Source organism: Lepus europaeus, chromosome 15 (assembly GCF_033115175.1).
Source record: "Lepus europaeus isolate LE1 chromosome 15, mLepTim1.pri, whole genome shotgun sequence".
Lineage (NCBI taxonomy): Eukaryota > Metazoa > Chordata > Mammalia > Lagomorpha > Leporidae > Lepus > Lepus europaeus.
This window is the reverse complement of record NC_084841.1, coordinates 93,300,125-93,324,064: the sequence shown is the minus strand read 5'-3', so window position 1 is coordinate 93,324,064 and position 23,940 is coordinate 93,300,125. Positions and strand designations below refer to the sequence as shown.

General features: G+C 57.1%; 1 protein-coding gene across 2 annotated transcripts in view; it reads left to right on the top strand.

The window, feature by feature from the left end:
* Positions 1 to 22,584, top strand: part of SCAMP1 (secretory carrier membrane protein 1) — a 114,249-nt gene extending 91,665 nt beyond the window's left edge. Inside the window, exons 7-8 of one of the 2 annotated variants that reach the window (XM_062212525.1) lie at positions 7,249 to 7,366; positions 17,766 to 22,584. In XM_062212525.1, the coding sequence (XP_062068509.1) occupies positions 7,249 to 7,366; positions 17,766 to 17,930 (283 nt within the window). In that variant the 3' untranslated portion in view covers positions 17,931 to 22,584. The remainder of the gene's footprint in view (positions 1 to 7,248; positions 7,367 to 17,765) is intronic. The other variant, XM_062212524.1, reaches the window with a different exon arrangement.
* The last annotated feature ends 1,356 nt before the right edge of the window (positions 22,585 to 23,940 follow it).

Below are 23,940 nucleotides of genomic sequence, written 5' to 3'. Positions count from 1 at the left end.
TCCTGGAAACCAGTTCTCTGTGGTACTTTAAGCAGTGTTTTCAGTCTTTGGCATTTTAGGGAGAGGAAATGCTGAGTTTAAAAATAGACTGGTTGCTTCAGTAGCAGAAGATATGGTGAGCTTGGAGGCATTTCAGCACAGTTCCGAGGAGGAGGTGGTTGTGTTAGGGCTGCCGAGCCTGGAGGAGGCTGCCCCTGCGGGGGATACAGGAGTGACCTCGTGTCACTGGGATGTGGGGACACAGGAGTGACCTCGTGTCACTGGGATGTGGGGACACAGGAGTGACCTCGTGTCACTGGGATGTGGGGACACAGGAGTGACCTCGTGTCACTGGGATGTGGGGACAGAGGAGTGACCTCGTGTCACTGGGATGTGGGGACACAGGAGTGACCTCGTGTCACTGGGGTGTGGGGACACAGGAGTGACCTCGTGTCACTGGGATGTGGGGACACAGGAGTGACCTCGTGTACTGGGATGTGGGGACACAGGAGTGACCTCGTGTCACGGGTGTGGGGACACAGGTCAGCCTCGTGTCACTGGGATGTGGGGACACAGGAGTGACCTCGTGTCACTGGGATGTGGGACACAGGAGTGACCTCGTGTCACTGGGGTGTGGGGACAGGAGTGACCTCGTGTCACTGGGGTGTGGGACACAGGAGTGACCTCGTGTCACTGGGATGTGGGGACACAGGTCAGCCTCGTGTCACTGGGATGTGGGGACACAGGTCAGCCTCGTGTCACTGGGGTGTGGGGACACAGGAGTGAGCTCGTGTCACTGGGGTGTGGGGACACAGGAGTGACCTCGTGTCACTCGGATGTGTGGGGACACAGGAGTGACCTCGTGTCACTGGGGTGTGGGGACACAGGAGTGACCTCGTGTACTGGGATGTGGGGACACAGGAGTGACCTCGTGTCACTGGGGTGTGGGGACACAGGAGTGACCTCGTGTCACTGGGATGTGGGGACACAGGAGTGACCTCGTGTCACTGGGATGTGGGGACACAGGTCAGCCTCGTGTCACTGGGATGTGGGGACACAGGAGTGACCTCGTGTCACTGGGATGTGGGGACACAGGTCAGCCTCGTGTCACTGGGATGTGGGGACACAGGAGTGACCTCGTGTCACTGGGATGTGGGACACAGGAGTGACCTCGTGTCACTGGGGTGTGGGGACACAGGAGTGACCTCGTGTCACTGGGGTGTGGGGACACAGGGGTGAACTCGTGTCACTGGGGTGTGGGGACACAAGTCAGCCTCGTGTCACTGGGATGTGGGGACACAGGAGTGACCTCGTGTCACTGGGATGTGGGACACAGGAGTGACCTCGTGTCACTGGGGTGTGGGGACACAGGGGTGAACTCGTGTCACTGGGGTGTGGGGACACAGGAGTGACCTCGTGTCACTGGGGTGTGGGGACACAGGAGTGACCTCGTGTCACTGGGGTGTGGGGACACAGGTCAGCCTCGTGTCACTGGGATGTGGGGACACAGGAGTGACCTCGTGTCACTGGGGTGTGGGGACACAGGAGTGACCTCGTGTCACTGGGATGTGGGGACACAGGAGTGACCTCGTGTACTGGGATGTGGGGACACAGGAGTGACCTCGTGTCACGGGTGTGGGGACACAGGTCAGCCTCGTGTCACTGGGATGTGGGGACACAGGAGTGACCTCGTGTCACTGGGATGTGGGACACAGGAGTGACCTCGTGTCACTGGGGTGTGGGGACAGGAGTGACCTCGTGTCACTGGGGTGTGGGACACAGGAGTGACCTCGTGTCACTGGGATGTGGGGACACAGGTCAGCCTCGTGTCACTGGGATGTGGGGACACAGGTCAGCCTCGTGTCACTGGGGTGTGGGGACACAGGAGTGAGCTCGTGTCACTGGGGTGTGGGGACACAGGAGTGACCTCGTGTCACTGGGGTGTGGGGACACAGGTCAGCCTCGTGTCACTGGGATGTGGGGACACAGGAGTGACCTCGTGTCACTGGGGTGTGGGGACAGGAGTGACCTCGTGTCACTGGGGTGTGGGGCACAGGAGTGACCTCGTGTACTGGGATGTGGGGACACAGGAGTGACCTCGTGTCACTGGGGTGTGGGGACACAGGAGTGACCTCGTGTCACTCGGATGTGTGGGGACACAGGAGTGACCTCGTGTCACTGGGATGTGGGGACAGGAGTGACCTCGTGTCACTGGGGTGTGGGGACAGGAGTGACCTCGTGTCACTGGGGTGTGGGACACAGGAGTGACCTCGTGTCACTGGGATGTGGGGACACAGGTCAGCCTCGTGTCACTGGGATGTGGGGACACAGGTCAGCCTCGTGTCACTGGGGTGTGGGGACACAGGAGTGACCTCGTGTCACTGGGGTGTGGGGACACAGGAGTGACCTCGTGTCACTCGGATGTGTGGGGACACAGGAGTGACCTCGTGTCACTGGGGTGTGGGGACACAGGAGTGACCTCGTGTACTGGGGTGTGGGGACACAGGAGTGAGCTCGTGTCACTGGGGTGTGGGGACACAGGAGTGACCTCGTGTCACTCGGATGTGTGGGGACACAGGAGTGACCTCGTGTCACTGGGATGTGGGGACACAGGTCAGCCTCGTGTCACTGGGATGTGGGGACACAGGAGTGACCTCGTGTCACTGGGATGTGGGGACACAGGTCAGCCTCGTGTCACTGGGATGTGGGGACACAGGAGTGACCTCGTGTCACTGGGGTGTGGGGACACAGGGGTGACCTCGTGTCACTGGGGTGTGGGGACACAGGAGTGACCTCGTGTCACTGGGGTGTGGGGACACAGGAGTGACCTCGTGTCACTGGGGTGTGGGGACAGGAGTGACCTCGTGTCACTGGGGTGTGGGGCACAGGAGTGACCTCGTGTACTGGGATGTGGGGACACAGGAGTGACCTCGTGTCACTGGGGTGTGGGGACACAGGAGTGACCTCGTGTCACTCGGATGTGTGGGGACACAGGAGTGACATCGTGTCACTGGGATGTGGGGACAGGAGTGACCTCGTGTCACTGGGGTGTGGGGACAGGAGTGACCTCGTGTCACTGGGGTGTGGGACACAGGAGTGACCTCGTGTCACTGGGATGTGGGGACACAGGTCAGCCTCTTGTCACTGGGATGTGGGGACACAGGTCAGCCTCGTGTCACTGGGGTGTGGGGACACAGGAGTGACCTCGTGTCACTCGGATGTGTGGGGACACAGGAGTGACCTCGTGTCACTGGGGTGTGGGGACACAGGAGTGACCTCGTGTCACTGGGATGTGGGGACACAGGAGTGACCTCGTGTCACTGGGGTGTGGGGACACAGGAGTGACCTCGTGTCACTCGGATGTGTGGGGACACAGGAGTGACCTCGTGTCACTGGGATGTGGGGACACAGGTCAGCCTCGTGTCACTGGGATGTGGGGACACAGGAGTGACCTCGTGTCACTGGGATGTGGGGACACAGGTCAGCCTCGTGTCACTGGGATGTGGGGACACAGGAGTGACCTCGTGTCACTGGGATGTGGGACACAGGAGTGACCTCGTGTCACTGGGGTGTGGGGACACAGGAGTGACCTCGTGTCACTGGGATGTGTGGACACAGGGGTGACCTCATGTACTGGGATGTGGGGACACAGGAGTGACCTCGTGTCACTGGGGTGTGGGGACACAGGAGTGACCTCGTGTCACTGGGGTGTGGGGACACAGGTCAGCCTCGTGTCACTGGGATGTGGGGACACAGGAGTGACCTCGTGTACTGGGATGTGGGGACACAGGAGTGAGCTCGTGTCACTGGGATGTGTGGGACACAGGAGTGACCTCGTGTCACTGGGGTGTGGGGACACAGGAGTGACCTCGTGTCACTCGGATGTGTGGGGACACAGGAGTGACCTCGTGTCACTGGGATGTGGGGACAGGAGTGACCTCGTGTCACTGGGGTGTGGGGACAGGAGTGACCTCGTGTCACTGGGGTGTGGGACACAGGAGTGACCTCGTGTCACTGGGATGTGGGGACACAGGTCAGCCTCGTGTCACTGGGATGTGGGGACACAGGTCAGCCTCGTGTCACTGGGGTGTGGGGACACAGGAGTGAGCTCGTGTCACTGGGGTGTGGGGACACAGGAGTGACCTCGTGTCACTGGGGTGTGGGGACACAGGTCAGCCTCGTGTCACGGGGATGTGGGACACAGGAGTGACCTCGTGTCACTGGGATGTGGGGACACAGGAGTGACCTCGTGTCACTGGGGTGTGGGACACAGGAGTGACCTCGTGTCACTCGGATGTGTGGGGACACAGGAGTGACCTCGTGTCACTGGGGTGTGGGGACACAGGAGTGACCTCGTGTACTGGGATGTGGGGACACAGGAGTGACCTCGTGTCACTGGGGTGTGGGGACACAGGAGTGACCTCGTGTCACTCGGATGTGTGGGGACACAGGAGTGACCTCGTGTCACTGGGATGTGGGGACACAGGTCAGCCTCGTGTCACTGGGATGTGGGGACACAGGAGTGACCTCGTGTCACTGGGATGTGGGGACACAGGTCAGCCTCGTGTCACTGGGATGTGGGGACACAGGAGTGACCTCGTGTCACAGGGATGTGGGGACACAGGAGTGACCTCGTGTCACTGGGGTGTGGGGACACAGGAGTGACCTCGTGTCACTGGGATGTGTGGACACAGGGGTGAACTCGTCTTACTGGGGTGTGGGGACACAGGAGTGACCTCGTGTCACTGGGGTGTGGGGACACAGGAGTGACCTCGTGTCACTGGGGTGTGGGGACACAGGTCAGCCTCGTGTCACTGGGATGTGGGGACACAGGAGTGACCTCGTGTACTGGGATGTGGGGACACAGGAGTGAGCTCGTGTCACTGGGATGTGTGGGACATAGGAGTGACCTCGTGACACTGGGATGTGTTGGGCACAGGAGTGACCTCGTGTCACTGGGATGTGTGGGGACACAGGAGTGACCTCGTGTCACTGGGGTGTGGGGACACAGGAGTGACCTCGTGTCACTGGGATGTGGGGACACAGGTCAGCCTCGTGTCACTGGGGTGTGGGGACACAGGAGTGACCTCGTGTACTGGGATGTGGGAACACAGGAGTGACCTCGTGTCACTGGGATGTGGGGACACAGGAGTGACCTCGTGTCACTGGGGTGTGGGGACACAGGAGTGACCTCGTGTCACTGGGATGTGGGGACACAGGAGTGACCTCGTGTAGTGGGATGTGGGGACACAGGAGTGACCTCGTGTCACTGGGATGTGTGGACAGAGGTCAGCCTCGTGTCACTGGGATGTGGGGACACAGGAGTGACCTCGTGTCACTGGGATGTGGGGACACAGGTCAGCCTCGTGTCACTGGGATGTGGGGACACAGGAGTGACCTCGTGTCACGGGGATGTGTGGACACAGTGACCTCGTGTCACTGGGATGTGGGGACACAGGAGTGACCTCGTGTCACTGGGATGTGGGGACACAGGAGTGACCTCGTGTCACTGGGATGTGGGGACACAGGAGTGACCTCGTGTCACTGGGATGTGGGGACACAGGTCAGCCTCGTGTCACTGGGATGTGGGGACACAGGAGTGACCTCGTGTCACTGGGATGTGGGGACACAGGTCAGCCTCGTGTCACTGGGATGTTGGGACACAGGAGTGACCTCGTGTCACTGGGATGTGGGGACACAGGAGTGACCTCGTGTCACTGGGGTGTGGGGACACAGGAGTGACCTCGTGTCACTGGGATGTGGGGACACAGGAGTGACCTCATGTACTGGGATGTGGGGACACAGGAGTGACCTCGTGTCACTGGGGTGTGGGGACACAGAAGTGACCTTGTGTCACTGGGGTGTGGGGACACAGGAGTGACCTCGTGTCACTGGGGTGTGGGGACAGGAGTGACCTCGTGTCACTGGGGTGTGGGGACACAGAGTGACCTCGTGTCACTCGGATGTGTGGGGACACAGTTCGACCTCGTGTCACTGGGATGTGTGGGGACACAGGTCGACCTCATGTCACTCGGGTGCACGTAGATTGAGGTTTTAGTTTGAGGGCCCAGGAGGTCGGAGTGTGGGTGTGAGAAGTGGCACATGGAGAGCCTGGGCCCTTCCCCGTCCCCTCCAGTGGCAGTGTCCTGGAACAGTCTGATAAAGTACAAACACCAGAGTCTCGGTGTTGTTGGCATCAGGACCCAGCGTTTGCCTCGTCCCAGAGTGGGCCTCGTGTGGCCCCACTCAGGCGCTGCTGCCTCTGCTGGGCCCTGAGCCCTGGCCAGCACTAGCCTGGGTGTGGGTTCTGTCCCTTTGTCCTCTGGAGGGCGTCCCATAGGGACAGTCGTAGAGTAGCTGGCTCTGGCTGCTGTCCGGAGATCCTCCCGGGCTGTGGGTGTCATCGGTGTATTCCCCGGTGGTCTGGAGGAGTAGTCGTGGTCGGCTGCGTCACGGTGTGTTACCGCTGTCCAAGGCTCTCTGGATTGTCCACAGCGTGGTGCTGTTACGAGTTGAGCTGCTGTGAGCTCCCGTGACCAGGTCATTGTGTGGACCTAAGTGTTCTTTCTCGGGGGTGAATTCCCTAGAGTGTGGCTGTTGGTTGTACAGCAGTTGCGTGTCAGGTGTACGTTAACAAGCTGACAGACTCTAGCGCGGCTGTTCCGCTGTGGCTCCCAGCAGCAGCCGTGAGTGGCGCGCCCTCCGCAGCCTCCCAGGTGCCCGGCGCTGTCCCCGTTTGTCTCTGTAGCCGTTCTGGTGGTGTGGATGCTCACCGCTGAGGCTGGGGCTGATAGGCTGAGCCTGTCCGTGGGCCTGTGGCCTTCTTAGCCCACTGTTCAGGATTTGCCCATTTCCTGAATGCTTTTTTTAGGGGATACATAGAACTTTGAAAGTTCTTTGCATATTCTAGGTGCTAATCCTTTGTTGGACATAGAGTTGGCGAATATTGTATCTGTGATTCAGGAGAATTTAAAATGAGCACGAAAAGACCCAGTGATGAACTCAGAGGCCTTAGAATGCAGCCCCCGGTGGTAACGGAGGCTCGGGGGCCGAGGCTGTGCCGTGGCGTGGCAGTGGCCCTGGGCGGGTCCGCGCGGCGGCTGCTCCCTGGGAGAGAGGACCCCATCCTCCAGTGCCGCTCCCGGGAGGGACGTGGGTTGGTGGAGGCGTGAGGAGCGTGGACAGGAAGTGTCAGACAGGTGACGTCTTTGCCAGGAGCGCCGGCCGCCCCGCCTGATGCTGCCTCTCTCTCTCTCTCTGGCTGCGCAGCGGTTGGATCTCCTCCCTCACGGGCCTCAACAAGAGCATCCCGGTGGGCATCGTGATGATCCTCATCGCGGCGCTCTTCACCGCCTCCGCCGTCATCTCGCTCGTCATGTTCAAGAAGGTGAGTGCCGGCCCCGGCTTCCGCAGCCGCTCCGGGCGGGTCTGCCTGCCGTTGCTCACTGTGGGGGTGCAGCGTGCTCTCTGGGGATCACTCCTTTAGATTAAAGTTCTTCTTAGATACGTGTTGGAGAGTCGCATCAGCTCTTGAACTAATCATGAAAAGAGAATGTTGTCAAATCCTGCTAACCCTTTCGGCCACTGCAGGGTCCACCTCATTTTTAAAATGTGGGTTTTAAAACAGACTCTAATGTACTGCTTTGAGTAGGAAGGATTTTAGCCTGATTAGTAACTAGAAGTAATACTGTCGTGTGGAGTGTGTGTTTTATCCCTGTTTAAAATTTAAAGATGCTAAATTATTTATCCAAGGGTATACAATGAACTTGTGACAGGTCCAGGCTAGATGGACATGAATTTTGCCTTTAGTGACTCCCAGTTATCTTAGCCACATGTTTCGTGTGTTTTCTTAGCCTTTTGCAAAGAATCACGCTTTGTGGGTGATGAATGTTTTTATTTATTTAAGTTTTGTGCATTGGATGTTTTTGGTCTTGGCATGTATTCAAACGTGATACAGAGGCCCTGTGGATAACAGCTGTGTTTTAAAGTGGTAACGATTTTTTGGCGGGTCTTACTTTGAGTAAATAAGTCCTTAGCGTATTGATGAACGTGAAGTCCTCACAGCGTTGTATCTTTATACTGTGCAGTAACTTGGGAAAACTTGATGTGCAGGCAGCGTGTGGAATAATCGTACCCTGCGTTGAAGACCACGATGCATCTGGAAGTTCTTCGCTCATGTATTTGCTTTCTGTCCTTCTGAAAACCCCTTGAAATAAATAAAAGGAAAAAGGAGGGGCAGGTGTTCAGCCGACAGGTAGTGCACCTGCGTCCCACGTCCCACCTGAGAGTTCCTGCTCCAGCTGCTCGCTAATCCAGACCTTGGGAGGTAGCAGGTGACTGGGTCCCTGCCAGCCCACGTGGGAGACCTGGGTGGAGCTCCAGGCTCCTGGCTTTGGCCTGGCCCCGCCCTGGCTGTTGTGGCCCTTGGGGGAGTGAAGTAGCAGGTGGAACACTACCTCTGTCTGGCTCGGCCGCTCATATTAAACCCAGAGTGGAGTTTCGCTTACTGAGGCCAGGAGTCCGCCTGGCAGGACGCGGCCTCTGCGCCCCAGGCGGCCCCGCCCCGGGCCTCTGCATCTTCCTCCCTCTGTCTCTGTGTGCAGCATGTAAATGGAGGCCTTCAGCTCCGTCCGCGCCCTGCGCTCTGCTGGAGCCCAGTGTCTGCCCCTCCTGGGTGACCTCTGGTTGATTGGGGTCCCCATCTTGAAGATGGCATCGTCACCGACTCTTTCCTCCTCTCTCCACACTCCTGTTCTTCCAGACGCTCCCATTCGTGTTCAGGAGCTGTGTGCTGAGACCGCGTGTTCCAGGATTCTGTCTGTGGGACGGGGCCCAGATAGGCAAAGCGAGAGAGACAGAACATAGACCATGGCTGCCTGGGGCTGGCGTGGGCTCAGGGCTGTGGAATTTCTCTGTGCGGGGATAAAAATGTTACAGAGTAGGTTCTGCAGGTGTTGTCGTCACAGCTGTAGATAGAACTGTACAGATTTTAAATCTCAGCGAAGCTCTTTGCTTTCTCAGATTTATTTATTTGACAGTGTTAGGGAGAGACGGAGAAAGATGAGAGAGAGACACACAGAGAGACAGACAGACAGAGAGATCATCAGTCTGCTAACTTACTACCAAATGGCTGCAGTGGCCGTGGCTGGAGCAAGCTGAAGCCAGGAGCCCGGGTGTCCATCCGGGTCCCAGGTGGGTGGCAGAGGCCCAAGCACTTGGGACATTCTGTGCTGCACATTAGCAAGGCACTGGATCCAAAGCGGCGCAGCCTGGACTCCAGCTGTGCTCCTGTGGCTGCCGGTGTCACAGGCTGGGGCTGAACCCGCAGTGAAGTTGCTTTTTGTCGAGTGCCCCTGTGAGTGAGACGCACCGAGCCCCTGCGTGGCTCCACGAGACGCCACGGTGCAGCGACTGCCCGTGTGCCTGCTCCGCTGCCTGTCAGCTTCTCGGCGTCCTCGCCTCCCTCCTTCCCGTTCCTGTTGTTTTCACAGGCCACTCGCAGCCCCTCCTCCTCTCAGTCCATTTCACCTGTAGTTACTGTTTTAGTCTAAGAAAAACCCAAAAACCCAGACCCGCAGGTTTTTGTGTGGACCTGGAGGTGAGGGTGGGAAGAAGGGTGTGTGTGACATTTCACGGCTCCTGTGGCCACGCACACCCTGCTGCGCGGGGTCTGCACGCACGGCCCTGTGGTCACCTGCCGCAGGTGCCGCCTGACCTGGGTGCCCACGTGAGACCCACGCTGGCCCTGCTGCCCTTCCTCACAGTCTCCCTCGAGAGCCCGTGTCATCAGCTTCACGCCGTCCCCTTTGCTTAGGGAGCTCACGGGTGGCCTTGTTTGTCGTGGCGTGGGCACGGCAGTGCACGTGTTGGGGTGCCCAGCTTGTGAGCATTGCAGGTTGAAGGCGTCTTGGCTCTGCAGCCCTGAGCCCCGAGACAGGCTGCAGGGAGCGTGGGGAGCAAGTCTCCCCTCTGGTCTTCTGACCCCTGTGTCATTACAGCCCGGGTGTAGTGTGCAGTGTTTGCACACAGACTGTGGGCGCGGCTCACTCAGTCTCCAGGGTGCGCCGCGGGGAGGCAGGCAAAGGCGCGGGCCGATGCTGAAGTGCGTGTCCACAGCCGGGGTTCTTGGTCCTCAGAGAGGCCCCGCTGCTGTCCCTGGGGCTGACATCCGTGGCACCTCACCTTGCAGGATACACATCCAAAAGCCAGCTGGCCCGTGGCGGATGCCGATCCCGTCCACCGGGCAGCTCCCCGGCAGCACTTAGGTGAGTGCTTGATGGAGCATCAGCGACCGTCCTGTGACCTTGGCACCAGCCGGCGTCGAGGGTTGTGCGGGGTGCTGCCGGTGCCCCCCAGACAACCGTGTCAGACAACCACAGGGCACGTTTATGTCTCGGGCCCGAGCACAAGGAGCTCACACTGTGGCCGGGCGGAGGCCAATGAGCAGGCACCACAAGCCCGGGGCTTCACGGCCGTGGCAGAGGGCTGTGTGGGAGCAGTCCTGGAGGCGCCTGTCAGTCCTGAGCACGGCCTCGGCCGTCGCGTCGGCTGTTACTCGAGTGAGGGGCCGGGGCGGGGCGAGGAGGCTGAGACCGGCCGGGGAGTGGGGGCACCAGGCAGTCCCATGGCAGACATGGGGAGTTGAAGGTGGCTCGGGAGGGGTGGGAGCTGAGCTTGGGGCCTGAGCTGAGGCCAGGAGAAAGGTGGGGTGTTGGTGGAGGAGAGGGAGGAGGACTTGGCAGGCATCACTGGTCACATCCTGTAGGGTCCTGAAATCCAGGAAGCCTGGGTAAGAAATTGGCATCCTCTCCAGAAGATGGTACCATGGGGCAGCCAGGTCCCCACGAGCTGCGGAGTGCTCTGGGCTGCTCTCGGGCCCCTGGGGCAGAGCTGGGGCCGGCGAGACAGGGAGGGGAGCGCTCACACGGACTGTACAAGTGCTCTGGGCTGCTCTCGGGCCCCTGGGGCAGAGCTGGGGCCGGCGAGACAGGGAGGGGAGCGCTCACACGGACTGTACAAGTGCTCTGGGCTGCTCTCGGGCCCCTGGGGCAGAGCTGGGGCCGGCGAGACAGGGAGGGGAGCGCTCTCAGTGAAAAACAGCTGATTTTACTTCTGATTTTCTTCCAGGCCTTTGTGGGTGTGCAGCGGCGGTTCCTAGCCACCAGGGGGCAGGCTCCTCACGGGCAGCTCCTCTGCTGGCTGGGCGGCTCTGAGGGTGTGGTTTTTTTTAATTGTTTTAAAATGATTATCATTATCTTACCTTTTTTGAGGGTGTGCTTACCTTGATGGGGCACAGCTTTGGGAAGCCCGGTGTTCTGGACCTTGAGGGACTGGGGTAGGTAACCGTCACCGAGCGCCGGGCCGGCATGGGGGTGTTCTGTAATCCACAACTCAAACATTGAGAAATGCCTGTCTTTTCTACACCTTCCTGGGTAAAGCATTCCAGTCCTTGGCTTCACAGACCTGAGTTTCTGCCAGTTTACTTCTGTAAGGTATTTTCACAAAGAATTTTTTTTTTTCTTCCAAAACATTTTTGAGAGGCACAGGAGTGAGTGGGTGAGTGCGAGAGAGGAGAGAAACTGCCACCCTGTGGTTCTCTCCTCAGATGCTGGTGGTAATCAGCCAGCACCATGCTGGGCTGGGCTGGGAGGCGGGGCTCCCTCCTGGGTCTCCATGGGTGGTCAGAGCCCTGTCACTGGGCTGGGAGGCGGGGCTCCCTCCTGGTTTTCTACGTGGGTGGTCAGAGCCCTGTCACTGGGCTGGGAGGCGGGGCTCCCTCCTGGGTCTCCCTGGGTGCTCTGACCCCTGTCACTGGGCTGGGAGGCGGGGCTCCCTCCTGGGTCTCACTGGGTGCTCTGACCCCTGTCACTGGGCTGGGAGGCGGGGCTCCCTCCTGGGTCTCACTGGGTGCTCTGACCCCTGTCACTGGGCTGGGAGGCGGGGCTCCCTCCTGGGTCTCACTGGGTGCTCTGACCCCTGTCACTGGGCTGGGAGGCGGGGCTCCCTCCTGGTTTTCTACGTGGGTGGTCAGACCCTGTCACTGGAGCCAGCACTGCCTTCCCTGTCCTGGGCTAGCAGGAAGCTGGAGTCCAGAACTGGAGCTGGGCTCTGTTTGGGACCAAGCGTCTTAACTACTTGCTGACACAGTGGTTCTAGAAGGTTCCTTTCTGTTGTAAATTTTGGAAAGAAGGGGATAATATTTTGAGTGGAGGGGAAAGAAAAATGGGTCAAGTAACAATAAATGAATTCCATCAGTTAACATAGAAATGGTTAGTGGATGATCCTAATTTGTGTCTCTTTGGGGAACCCTGGCTTTATCTTTTCCACAAAACCTGAAAATTTGTTCACAGATTGTCATTTCTGTATTAATAAAAATTATTAGTTTTCTGTGTATCAAAAGAACTTTAGAAAAGATCACTTGACTTCTCTCAAAAACAAATTTTCCCAATTGATTTAAATTTTTAAGCTATACTGGAACATTTATTCTGCAGCTATTTTTTTTTAATTTATTTATTTGACAGGCAGAGTTAGACAGTGAGAGAGAGAGAAAGGTCTTCCTTCCATTGGTTCACTCCCCAAGTGGCCGCAACGGCAGGAGCTGTGCTGATTCCAAGCCAGGAGCCAGGTGCTTCCTCCTGGTCTCCCATGGGGTGCAGGGCCCAAGGACTTGGGCCATCCTCCACTGCCTTCCCAGGCCACAGCAGAGAGCTGGACTGGAAGAGGAGCAACCGGGACTAGAACCAACGCCCATATGGGATGCCAGTACCGCAAGCGGAGGATTAACCAAGTGCGTCATGGTGCCAGCCCCTTGGACCATCTTGTACCACTTTCCCAGGCCATAGCAGGGAGCTGGACTGGAAGAGGAGCAGCTGGGACTCGAACCGGCGCCCATATGGGATGCCAGCACTGCAAGCAGAGGATTAATCTACTGCGCCACAGTGCCGGCCCCTCTGCATGTGTTCTTATACTCCACATGTTTTTAGTTCCTTGAGGACCAGACCTAATTTTCACTCACTGTCATAGCTCCTGAAAGACACAACGTAGAAGCCACTGAATCATTATTTGTCTATCTGCTGGGGGATTAAACGGCCCCAAACTGTCTTCCCTGTTTTATCTAAAAAGGTAGCAAAGAAGCACAACACGTGTGCCGTCTAGCAGACGGCAGCTGTGTCACGAAGGCAGAAGCTTCCCTCGCAGCTGCTGTGGAGGGTGAGACGCCAGCAAAGAGCGCACACCTACCAGGCGGCTACAGCGAGAAGACCGTCAACAGCGAGCGCTGGCCAGGAAGCAGAGGAGCCGCTGGCGGGACCTAGGACAGTGCTGCCGCTACAGAAGACAGGCGAGAGGCTCCTCCAACAGCTGAGCCCAGAACCCCCTGCGGCCACACACCAGCTCCACGTCAGCAAACGCACAAAGGGACTGAACACGGGGCGCGGACGGACCCCGACGCCAGCACGCCCAGCGGCACCGTTCACAGGAAAACCACCTCCACCAATGCGTGGGTGCACGCCGTGTGGTCTGCACACACAGGAGTTCTGACACAAACAACACCTGGCTTGCTCTCTGCGGAGTAACAGTAGCAGTCCCTGGAACTCACTGGGAGGGGTAACAAAGTACAAGTGAGGGCCAACTTGATTCCTATGTAAGTGACCGCACGCAGGACACAAAGGACCTACTCAGGTGCCCGTCTCCCCGGGAACTCAAAACCCCTCTGCCTGCTCTGCACCCCGGGTCAAAGTGATGGAGTCCGCTGGAACAGAAAGACAGGAACGCACCGGTGTCTACCCAGGCTCAAAATAAAGTCTAAAAAAGGCGGGCGGAGCGTGGTGACCACGCCTTACTTCAGAGAGCCCGGCACGGATCTTTAACCCGCGAGGGCCAGTGCGTTGTGTGGGACCGGGCACGTTCACAGAGCGCTCGCTGTGAAAGACCAACGTCAGCAATACCGGGACAACAGCCGAGACTCGATCCTCGCCCATTCTACACGCCACACAAGTTAAAATAGCTGCAGGGGCCGGTGCCGCGGCTCACTTGGCTAATCCTCCGCCTGCAGCACTGGCATCCCATATGGTGCCGGGTTCTAGTCCAGGTTGCCCCTCTTCCAGGCCAGCTCTCTGCTGTGGCCCGGGAGTGCAGTGGAGGATGGCCCAAGTGCTTGGGCCCTGCACCCGCATGGGAGACTGGGAGAAGCACCTGGCTCCTGGCTTCGGATCAGCGCGATGCACTGGCCGCAGCGGCCATTGGAGGGTGAACCAACGGAAGGAAGACCTTTCTGTCTCTCTCTCTCTCTCACTATCTAACTCTATCTGTCAAATAAATAAAAACAAAAAACAAACAAAAAGATGGTCCAAGTCCTTGGGCCCCTGCACTCACGTGGGAGACCTGGAGGAAGCTCCTGGCTCCTGCCTTCGGATCAGCTCACGTCAGGTCTGGCTTTCGCGGCCATCTGGGGAGTGAACCAGCGGATGGAAGACCTCGCTCTCTCCCTCAGTCTCTCCCTCTCACTGTCTGTAACTCTGTCTCTCAAATAAATAAATAAAATCTTAAAAATTTCTTAAAAAAAAAACACATGTAGAAAAGCTCTACAAAAGGAGCACAATACAGAAACCCTAGAAGATGTACAAACTATTGGATCTATGCTTTTTACAAAGAAAAACAAGAATGAAAACATAGATTTAAGCAGCTCGCTTGTTTTTTATTTTCTCAGCTTTTTTAAAAGTTAATATGTTACATTAGTGAGAGCGTGATTTCTTGACATGCAGTGGAAACGTGGGCTCGGATTATTTTGAATGAAGGACTGTGGTGGTTGGCTTCTGCCGTGCGCGGTTTCCTGGAGCCCTGGCCGTGCACCACCAGGGTGCACTGTCGCTGGGCCTGGTGGCGGAAGCAGCCCTCCCTGAGGAATACTGGTGTAAGCCACTTAGATTCCGCCGGGCTCCCGGCGTTCCCGGCTTATGGGCGGTGAACTCGAGATTCTGAATGGTGGCCATGCCGTTAGAAAGTGCAGAGGACACAGCAGATCTAGTGTCCTGTTAGTGAATCCTGCGGTTAATAAAATTCTCAAAAAAGAGAAAAAAACCAGGAAGGAAGAAAGAAAGAGAAGGGAGGGGCAGGAGTGTTGTGGTGAGTGGCTGACGCCTCTACTCGCAGCACCCGAGTTCCGGATCCGAGTTGAGTCCTGGCTACTCGGCTGTCTGCTAGTGCGCCTGGGAAGGCAGTGGCAGGTGGGCCAGTACCTGGGCCCCCGCACCCACGTGGGGGACCAGCCTCGAGGGCCCAGCTCCTGGCCCCAGCCTGGCCCAGCCTGGATGTCACAGCCATCTGGGGAGTGAACTAGTGGGTGGGAGATCTCTCTCTCTGTCACTCTCTTTTCAGATTAATACACCTTGAGAAACAGGGAGAGACAGAGAGAGGGAGAGAAAGAATATCTTCCATCCCCCGGCTCGCTGGCCAGCTGGTTGCACCGGCCTGGCTGAGCGCCTGGAGCTGTATCCAGGTCTCCCCTGCGGGTGGCAGACACTCAGGGACTTTGCTCCTGGCCCGCTGCCTTCTCAGATGCAGTAGCAGGGGGCTGGCTCAGAGGTGCAGGACCCAGTGCTGGGATCGCGGATGCCGGCGTCGTAGGCAGCGGCTCACCCTGCCGGGCCGCACTGCCGCTCCGGGTCACTAGGTCCCTGTCCTGCCCCTCACTCCGCAGACCTCGGCGTTTGTTCTCGCCCTCAGATACACTTCTGGAAGCCGGGAGTCGGCTTGTGCTGTTCGCTCAGCTCATGCTGGAGCCAGGGGGAAGTCCTTGGTTAGTCCATTCCTCTTCCGACTGTTCCTGCTTGCTGTCAGGGCCTCGGAAATACTGGCGTGCCGCTACACTGTGGTGTCTCCCCTCCTTCTCCTTCCGCGCTCTGTGTCCTCCCAAAGCAGGTTCACGCGTGCCAGGGTCTAACCCAGCAGCTACGCGGTGTCTGAGTGCCTTTGGCTCCCGTAACAACAGCGAGTGGCCCACGGTCCGGGGGCTGGGAAGGTCAAGGCACAGGCAGGCTCTGTGTCGGGTGGGGGCAGCACGGACCCTCGGTCCACACAGAGGCCCTGGGCTTGGGTCTGGGCAGCTCATCTCTCCCGAGCGCCGCCCCAGCTCTTCCTCGGCCTGCAGACAGTTGCCGGATGGATGCGTGGGTTTGTTGTCCGCCTTCCCCTCTGATCTAGCTTATTCCGTCAGCTGTCCGTCATCTCCACTCTGCTTCCTGGTTCTGGGCTTGGCTTTGGGGTCTCTGGCCGGGGTTCTTTGTCTCACTCCGTGTTGACTCAGCAGTTAGCACTTCCTGCCGGGGTTTGGGGGTGAAGGTTCGGGAGGAGGACTGGGCGGGTGCAGCCGCCCCGCGTTCGGCCTGGCTGGGTTGGCGTTGCAGTGAGGGTCCCATCCTGGACCCGTCACCCTGCCTCCCAGTTCCCTCGCGTTCCCTGCTGGAGTTGGTGGGCCTGGAGTAAGTATCTGTTCTGAGGTGCTTGGTTATTTCTGTTTGCAAGTCTGTGTTAGGTTGAATGGCTCCTGTCCGTGTTGGTGGGCTTCCTGGTCTGCTTCTGCGGCCTGAAACGTACGCTGCTAGGGAAGCTCTGAGCCCCGCTCGTGAACATGAGCCCAGGATTCGAATGAGTCCGTGGAGACAGGCAATGCCGTGTTTCCTGGCGACCCCTTCAGAGCTGACCACACGCCAGGAGCTGAACGGCACGCCGAGTGGACAGCGGCGCGTGTCTGAAGACATAAACAGTGCTTGGTTCAATAAAGGGCACAGTGATAGCCCTGGGTGGTAATCGGCTGGGTGGAGCGTGTGCCGCCAGTGTAGAAACAGATCCACGGTCGTTTTCCTTGAATTGTCAGGTGTAAATTGGTATTATCGGATCCAGACTGTGTTGTCGTGTGTCGGCCATCCTGTTGTAATGCTGTGATGTCTTAATCACATGTTGGGTCCAGAGGAAAATGTAACTTTGCAGCTGGTTAAGGAATTTTTCTTGAGGGGCCTGGCGCTGCGGCACAGCAGGTTAAAGCTGCCCGCTGCCTGCCGTGCCCCCGTCCCCCATGGGCATCAGCGGGAGCCTCGGCGGCTCCGCGTCCAGCCCTCCTCCCCTTCCTGCCTGGGGAAGCAGCAGCACACGGCCAAGTGCTTGGGTCCCTGCCACTCAGGAGAGAGGCCTGAGGGAGTCCAGGCCTCTGATTTCATGGGGGGAGCCCTGGCTGCGTGGCTGTTTGGGGTTAGAACAGGCAGAGGGAAGATCTCTCTGTCTCTCTCTTTCCCTGTCTCTCTCTTCGCCTTTCAAATCAGTAAACCTTTAAAAAGGTTTCTTTAAATGACGTCTGGCTTGACTCCTGTGTGCAGAGATGGGCTCGGCCCAGCTCCGCGTGCCCGCGGGGTGGCTGCTCTTCCCTGTCCCCGAGTCGTGGGGCTGAGGTGGAGAGCGGCTGCACCTGACCGTGCGGGCTGCCGCTGACACCTCTCACTGTTGTGGCTCTGCAGGTGCACGGACTGTATCGCACCACAGGTGCCGTGGGGTGGCTGCTCCTCCGTGTCCCCGAGTCGTGGGGCTGAGGCGGAGAGCGGCTGCACCTGACCGTGCGGGCTGCCGCTGACACCTCTCACTGTTGTGGCTCTGCAGGTTCACGGGCTGTATCGCACCACAGGTGCCGTGGGGTGGCTGCTCCTCCGTGTCCCCGAGTCGTGGGGCTGAGGCGGAGAGCGGCTGCACCTGACCGTGCGGGCTGCCGCTGACCACCTCTCACTGTTGTGGCTCTGCAGGTGCACGGACTGTATCGCACCACAGGTGCCAGTTTTGAGAAGGCCCAGCAGGAGTTCGCAACAGGCGTGATGTCCAACAAGACTGTCCAGACCGCAGCCGCAAACGCGGCCTCCAGTGCAGCGACCAGCGCCGCGCAGAGCGCCTTCAAGGGGAACCACATGTAGAGCCCTCGGACAGCACCAGCTACCCGGACTGGGCTTTCTCTCCATTACTGTACTCTCCAGGTATTTGTATGTTCCAAACACACAGTGTACACAGCATGGATATTTCCTGTTCACCTGTGCATGGGCTAAGACCAGAAAAACTTCCTGTCTCATTACTTCGCCTGGTAGTTTCTTAAAATTTCAATGCCCCTTGCAGAAAAAAAAAACATGCTAAATAAATATTCTCCATATTTTTTGGGGGATGATGTTCAAATTATTTCAGTGGTGACGCACTGAAAGGAATACGGTACTTAAAGTTAAACACGCACCCAGCACTCTCGGCAGCAGCTCTTTCAAGACTCGTTAGAGGGAAGGATTAGACAAGGACCAGAGAAGCTGTTTCTCCTGTTTGTGTCGACAGGAACGGGCCAGTACAAAGGAATTGGCTTGCTTTTCAGCGGTTTCAGTCACCCGTGAGGAGCCTTGTGCACTTCCTAGTAGATACTGTAAATTGTATCTTCTTTTTCCTCTCTCTTTTTAGAGTAGTTACTATTTTGATAACAACCTCTAGCCTCGCATGGTCCCGTGTCTCTTAAATGAGAAGAATTAGTGGTTTGGGTTCTGTCCTGCCGATGGCTGTAGGGTTCAGGGGTTCTTATGGAATCATAGAAATGCCTTTCTGTAATGGTTTCTTTTAAACACGCATTATTGGGGTGCAACATGAGAATGGAACACAGTGCAGTGGGTCCTCCGGAGACAAGGTAACGGACTGGGCAGGGTGCAGTGACCACGGTTCCTTCTGTTGGTTGGTCCTCATTTCAGTGTTCACGTAGTAAAGTTCCGCTGTATGAGACTGTGTGTACCTGTGGCTCCCTTAGCTGGCTGGGCTTGTGGAGTGTGTGCGTCGTTTGCACAGAGGTAGCAGAGGCCAGCCTAGCCTTTGTCTAAGAAGCGCATCCAGGATTTACGGGATTTTCCTTTTAGCCTCTCATGTTCAGTGGCATAAAAAATAAAAAGAGCTGGTGTTTTTCCTGGGCTTGAACCCCCGGTGCACCGAAGCCTTTCACTTTTTGAGTCAGACTGGATAATTTAAAAAATGAAACCGTTAACTGGTACCAAGCAAGGGCACACAGATACGATCGGGGGCTTCATCACGGAGGCGGACACAGCAAGGTGGTTATTCTGCAGCAGGGAACGTAATGCTGGGTAGGCGTGGCTGCAAGCCTGGGGTCGCTTTTTAATACTGACTGAGCGACTGCAGGCATGTGTGCGTCACGCCCCCTAGCGCTGCAGCGGTGGGCGTGGCTCCCTGGACGCCCCCTAGCACTGCAGTGGTGGGTGTGGCTTCCTGGACGCCCCCTAGCACTGCAGCGGTGGGTGTGGCTTCCTGGACGCCCCCTAGCACTGCAGCCTTGGGTGTGGCTTCCTGGACGCCCCCTAGCACTGCAGCGGTGGGTGTGGCTTCCTGGACGCCCCCTAGCACTGCAGCGGTGGGCGTGGCTCCCTGGACGCCCCCTAGCACTGCAGCCTTGGGTGTGGCTTCCTGGACGCCCCCAGCACTGCAGCGGTGGGTGTGGCTTCCTGGACGCCCCCTAGCGCTGCAGCGGTGGGTGTGGCTTCCTGGACGCCCCCTAGCACTGCAGCGGTGGGTGTGGCTTGCTGGACGCCCCCTAGCACTGCAGCCTTGGGTGTGGCTTCCTGGACGCCCCCTAGCACTGCAGTGATGGGTGTGGCTTCCTGGACGCCCCCTAGCACTGCAGCGGTGGGTGTGGCTTCCTGGACGCCCCCTAGCACTGCAGTGGTGGGCGTGGCTTCCTGGACACCCCCTAGCACTGCAGCGGTGGGTGTGGCTTCCTGGACGCCCCCTAGCACTGCAGCGGTGGGTGTGGCTTCCTGGACGCCCCCTAACACTGCAGCGGTGGGTGTGGCTTCCTGGACGCCCCCTAACACTGCAGCCTTGGGTGTGGCTTGCTGGATGCCCCCTAGCACTGCAGCCTTGGGTGTGGCTTCCTGGATGTTCGGTGAGGACAGACTGCTGGAAGGTACCATCTGAGATCGCAGGTTGTTTTTTGTAAGGATCGGTCGGGCATAAATGCTCCAGGCACTTTGATCCTCCTGGCCACATCGGAGCTCGGGCTCTGGCCGGCGGTGGGGTTTTGCAGGCGCTCTGCCTGAAGCCAGGTGGTGCCGATCCCCGGGTGGCGGCGGTCTGTCCGGCCTGTCCCGGGCGGGCACACTGGGAGGAGACTCCCGCTCTGAGAAGCCAGGTGGTGCCGATCCCCGGGTGGTGGCGGTCTGTCCGGCCTGTCCCGGGCGGGCACACTGGGAGGAGACTCCCGCTCTGAGAAGCCAGGTGGTGCCGATCCCCGGGTGGCGGTCTGTCCGGCCTGCCCCGGGCGGGCACACTGGGAGGAGACTCCCGCTCTGAGAAGCCAGGTGGTGCCGATCCCCGGGTGGCGGTCTGTCCGGCCTGCCCCGGGCGGGCACACTGGGAGGAGACTCCCGCTCTGAGAAGACAGGGCTCAGAGAAGGGATTTACCGCTGTTTCAGAAGTCTCTGGTGAGCCAGGAGCTGCACCTCCAACCTCGCCCCGAGCGAGCCGGCCGAGCCCGTGGCCTCCCTGGAAACCCGCTTCCTCAGTGTGCCGTGGGCACGTGTGGGGCGCACGTGGCCACCGTGAGCCTGTATCCCAGGCCCATCTTTGTTTTGCTTTAAGCCACCTGTGAGAGACACACGAGAGACTTCTGAACCGGAATGTGGTTAGTATGTAGGAATTCCTAGCGAGGAGCAACTGCGCGGAGGGGACACGGTGTTCAGGTTCGGTGGGTTGATGGCGTTTTTTAACAGTGTAAACGATGCTTGCAGTTCGACGCGGTGTAAACGCAACTTTAAACTCTCCCAGTCATGTTCCCGGTCGGTTTTCAGGCCTGGCAGTTGGTGCGGTGCCTGTAACACCGGGATGACCCAGCTGGCCCTGAGGGGCTTCGCCAGGGGGCGCCCGCGCCTCTCAGTTCGCAGTGTTAAGTCATGGCTACTTTGTTCGAGACTGAAGGTCGAACACTGGAAACCATTGCTCACTGATTGTAACGCGCACTGGTCCGCACAGATGCCTCCGTCGGCCCTGATGTTGCATGTTTCCGTGGTTTGGAAGTTTTGTATATTTATTGTACTAACACGGAGTGTCACAAAATAAAATACTGTTTACCGGACGTTTGCTCCTATGATTTTGAACACCACATTCAGGTGAACGCTGTGTGCGTTCAGAAGAACTTAACGCCGACGGCTCAGTGCCCGGAGCAGCTTTCTGTTTCATTTCTTCACATAGTCTATACATCGCTGTCATGTGCTGAACACAGTAACCAGTGAGAGACGTGGTGTAACAGCACAGGACGGCTGCTCTTCTGTGGCAGTGATGGACGTGGGCTTCGCCCCTGTGGTTTCCACCACTTTTAGATAACAATAGAGACTGTTTTTAAGTTAGATTAAAAGTGGTAAAGTCTCATGGCTGCTTTTTCCTTATGGGTCAGGAAGGGTGCTGTGTGACTCGTGTTGTGTTGATCCGTGGATCTGTATGCTGTGTTGTGACCTTGCTACCCGTTGCTGTCGAGGTACCACATTGTGTGTTGTTTGGCTAAAGAAGATGTAAAATTGTAATCTGCGGTATTGCTCATCAGGAGTCTGTGTTTTGAAAAATACTTGTTAAATTAAACATGGGAACAATATTTTTTATTTCCTGAGTGTATCTAAAAAAGTGACTGTGGATTTTCACACTTCATGTACTGTATTTCCTGTTGTGACAATATATAATTCGCATCTTGAGGATTTATATGGTTGGGTTTCTGCTCGTTTGTCGAAGTTATTTGTAACAGCCTAATGCCCTTTATACCCACTGTGTATTTTCTGAAAACGCTAGTGTTAGCACCTAATTCTGCGTCTTCATTGGTAAGAGCTGTTTGGCATGGCTTTGATATACAGAGTTGGTTGTATTTTGGGCACTTTTTTATGATATGTGTAGCTTACAATTACCACAACTGTCAGAACACCTTTTCAGTGTATCTCCTTTCATTTTTTTTCTTAAGAAAAATGTTTAGAGGAATTTGCTGATTCTTGTGGTGAAGTCCAATGGGGTGAGATTATAGTGGTTAATGTAAGAGTCACAGAGTGGCTGAAAGTAGACAACAGCTTACTTTGGTAAATTTTCAAGTACCACAGTATACATCTGTTTAGAGTACTGTAGAATAATGTATCTGAAAACATTAAGGTTGTTTGGGATTTATTTTAAAAAGATTTATTTATTTATTTGAAAGAATTAGAGACAGAGATCTTCCATCCACTGGTTCACTCCCCTGATGGCCACAGGGCTGGGCTGGGCGGAAAGCAGGAGCCAGGGGCTTCCTCCAGGTCTCCCGCGCAGGTGCAGGGGCCCAAGCACTTGGGCCATCCTCCAGTGCTCTCCCAGGCTCATTAGCAGGACCTGGATCAGAAGTGGAGCAGCCGAGACCCAAGCCAGTGCGCGTATGGGATGCGAGCACTGCATATAGCTGTTTAACCTGCTATACTACCTGCCCTTGGATACTTTTTAATTAAACTAAAAAGTTGTATCCCCGGGTGGGTAAAGCCGCCGCCTGCAGTGCCGGCATCCCACATGGGCACTGGTTCTTGGCTGCTCCACTTCCAATCCAGCTCTGTGCTATGGCCTGGGGAAGCAGTGGAAGATGACCCAAGTCCCTGGGCCCCTGTACCCATGTGGGAGACCTGGAAGAAGCTCCTGGCTCTGGAAGAGCCCACCTCTGGCAGTTGTGGCCATTTGGGGAGTGAACCAGCAGATGGAAGACCTCTCTCTCTTTCTCTTTCTCTCTCTCTGCCTCTGCCTCTCTGTAACTGTTTCAAATAAATAAATAAATCTTAAAATTTTTTTTAAAGAATTAAAAAAAATTATCCCTGTGGTTAAGTATTATGGGATGTGAAATATCTGCACTGGAATTTTAGAGTACATTTTATAAAAGAGCATGCTGACTGCATTGGTGAGTTTTTAATTTTTAATTTTAAAATATTAATTAGAAAATGAAGACGCAGGAGAGCACTCCCGTCAGCTGGCTCAGCCCTCAGATGCCTGCAGCAGCCGGAGCCGGGCCCAGCGGAGCTGGGAGCTGCATGCAGGTCTCCCACGGTGGGGCAGGGACCCAACTCCTTGAGCTGTGACCAGCTGCCTCTCAGGGCACACACGCACCAGGAAGCTGGAATCAGGAGTGGAGCCGGGACTTGAACCCAGACCCCGAGACCACGTGCCCACCCTGGCGTGGGTATCCTTAAACTTGATTTCAGTGCTTTGTCACAGTGTGTAGAGCACTCGAACAGGGGGCTGGGCTGTAGAAACTCCGTTCGCTAGCCATTGCTGCTGGTCCATTCCGCACAGGCAGTAACTCGGACCTGAAGATGCTGGAGAAGAGGGGGATGTTTCCCAGCCCCTCCTGTGGATTTTATGTTCACATTTAACTGTTTGGGTTGAGTGAGGCAGAAACCTTCCGCTACAGGGTTTGCACGAGCACCGTTCACGTGGTCAGACGGCAGAACATGGCAGCTGCCTTCGGAAGCGCTGTGAGCGTTGTGTTTCGTGTTCATCCAAATCCAGGTTGACGTTGCAGCCCTTACCTGTCCGGCCTGGGCGTGATGGTCAGGCTGCGCTGCAGCCCGTCCGCTCCCACCTGGAGCAGGGACAGGAGGTGGCTCCCTTCTCCTGGGAGCGTTCCATCTGCTGTACAAGATGACGTCTCCGCACCGAAGCAGGTGCAATGTATGGAACCACACTGGGCGAGAACTGCTCGTGAGTTCTGGGGTTGTTTTCAGTACGTCCTCAGCTGTAATACCACAGCTCCTTGTCTTGTATTTCGTGGGCACGTGGTTTTCAGGGCGCACCATGAGTGCAGCAGCTGCTCATGTTAACGGTTTGTAGTGTTCTGTTGCAGGTGCTTGGGGCTGGTGAGGGGGAGAGCAGAATTCAGAGTCCTTCACCTGGTGCCCCGGGTTCCGA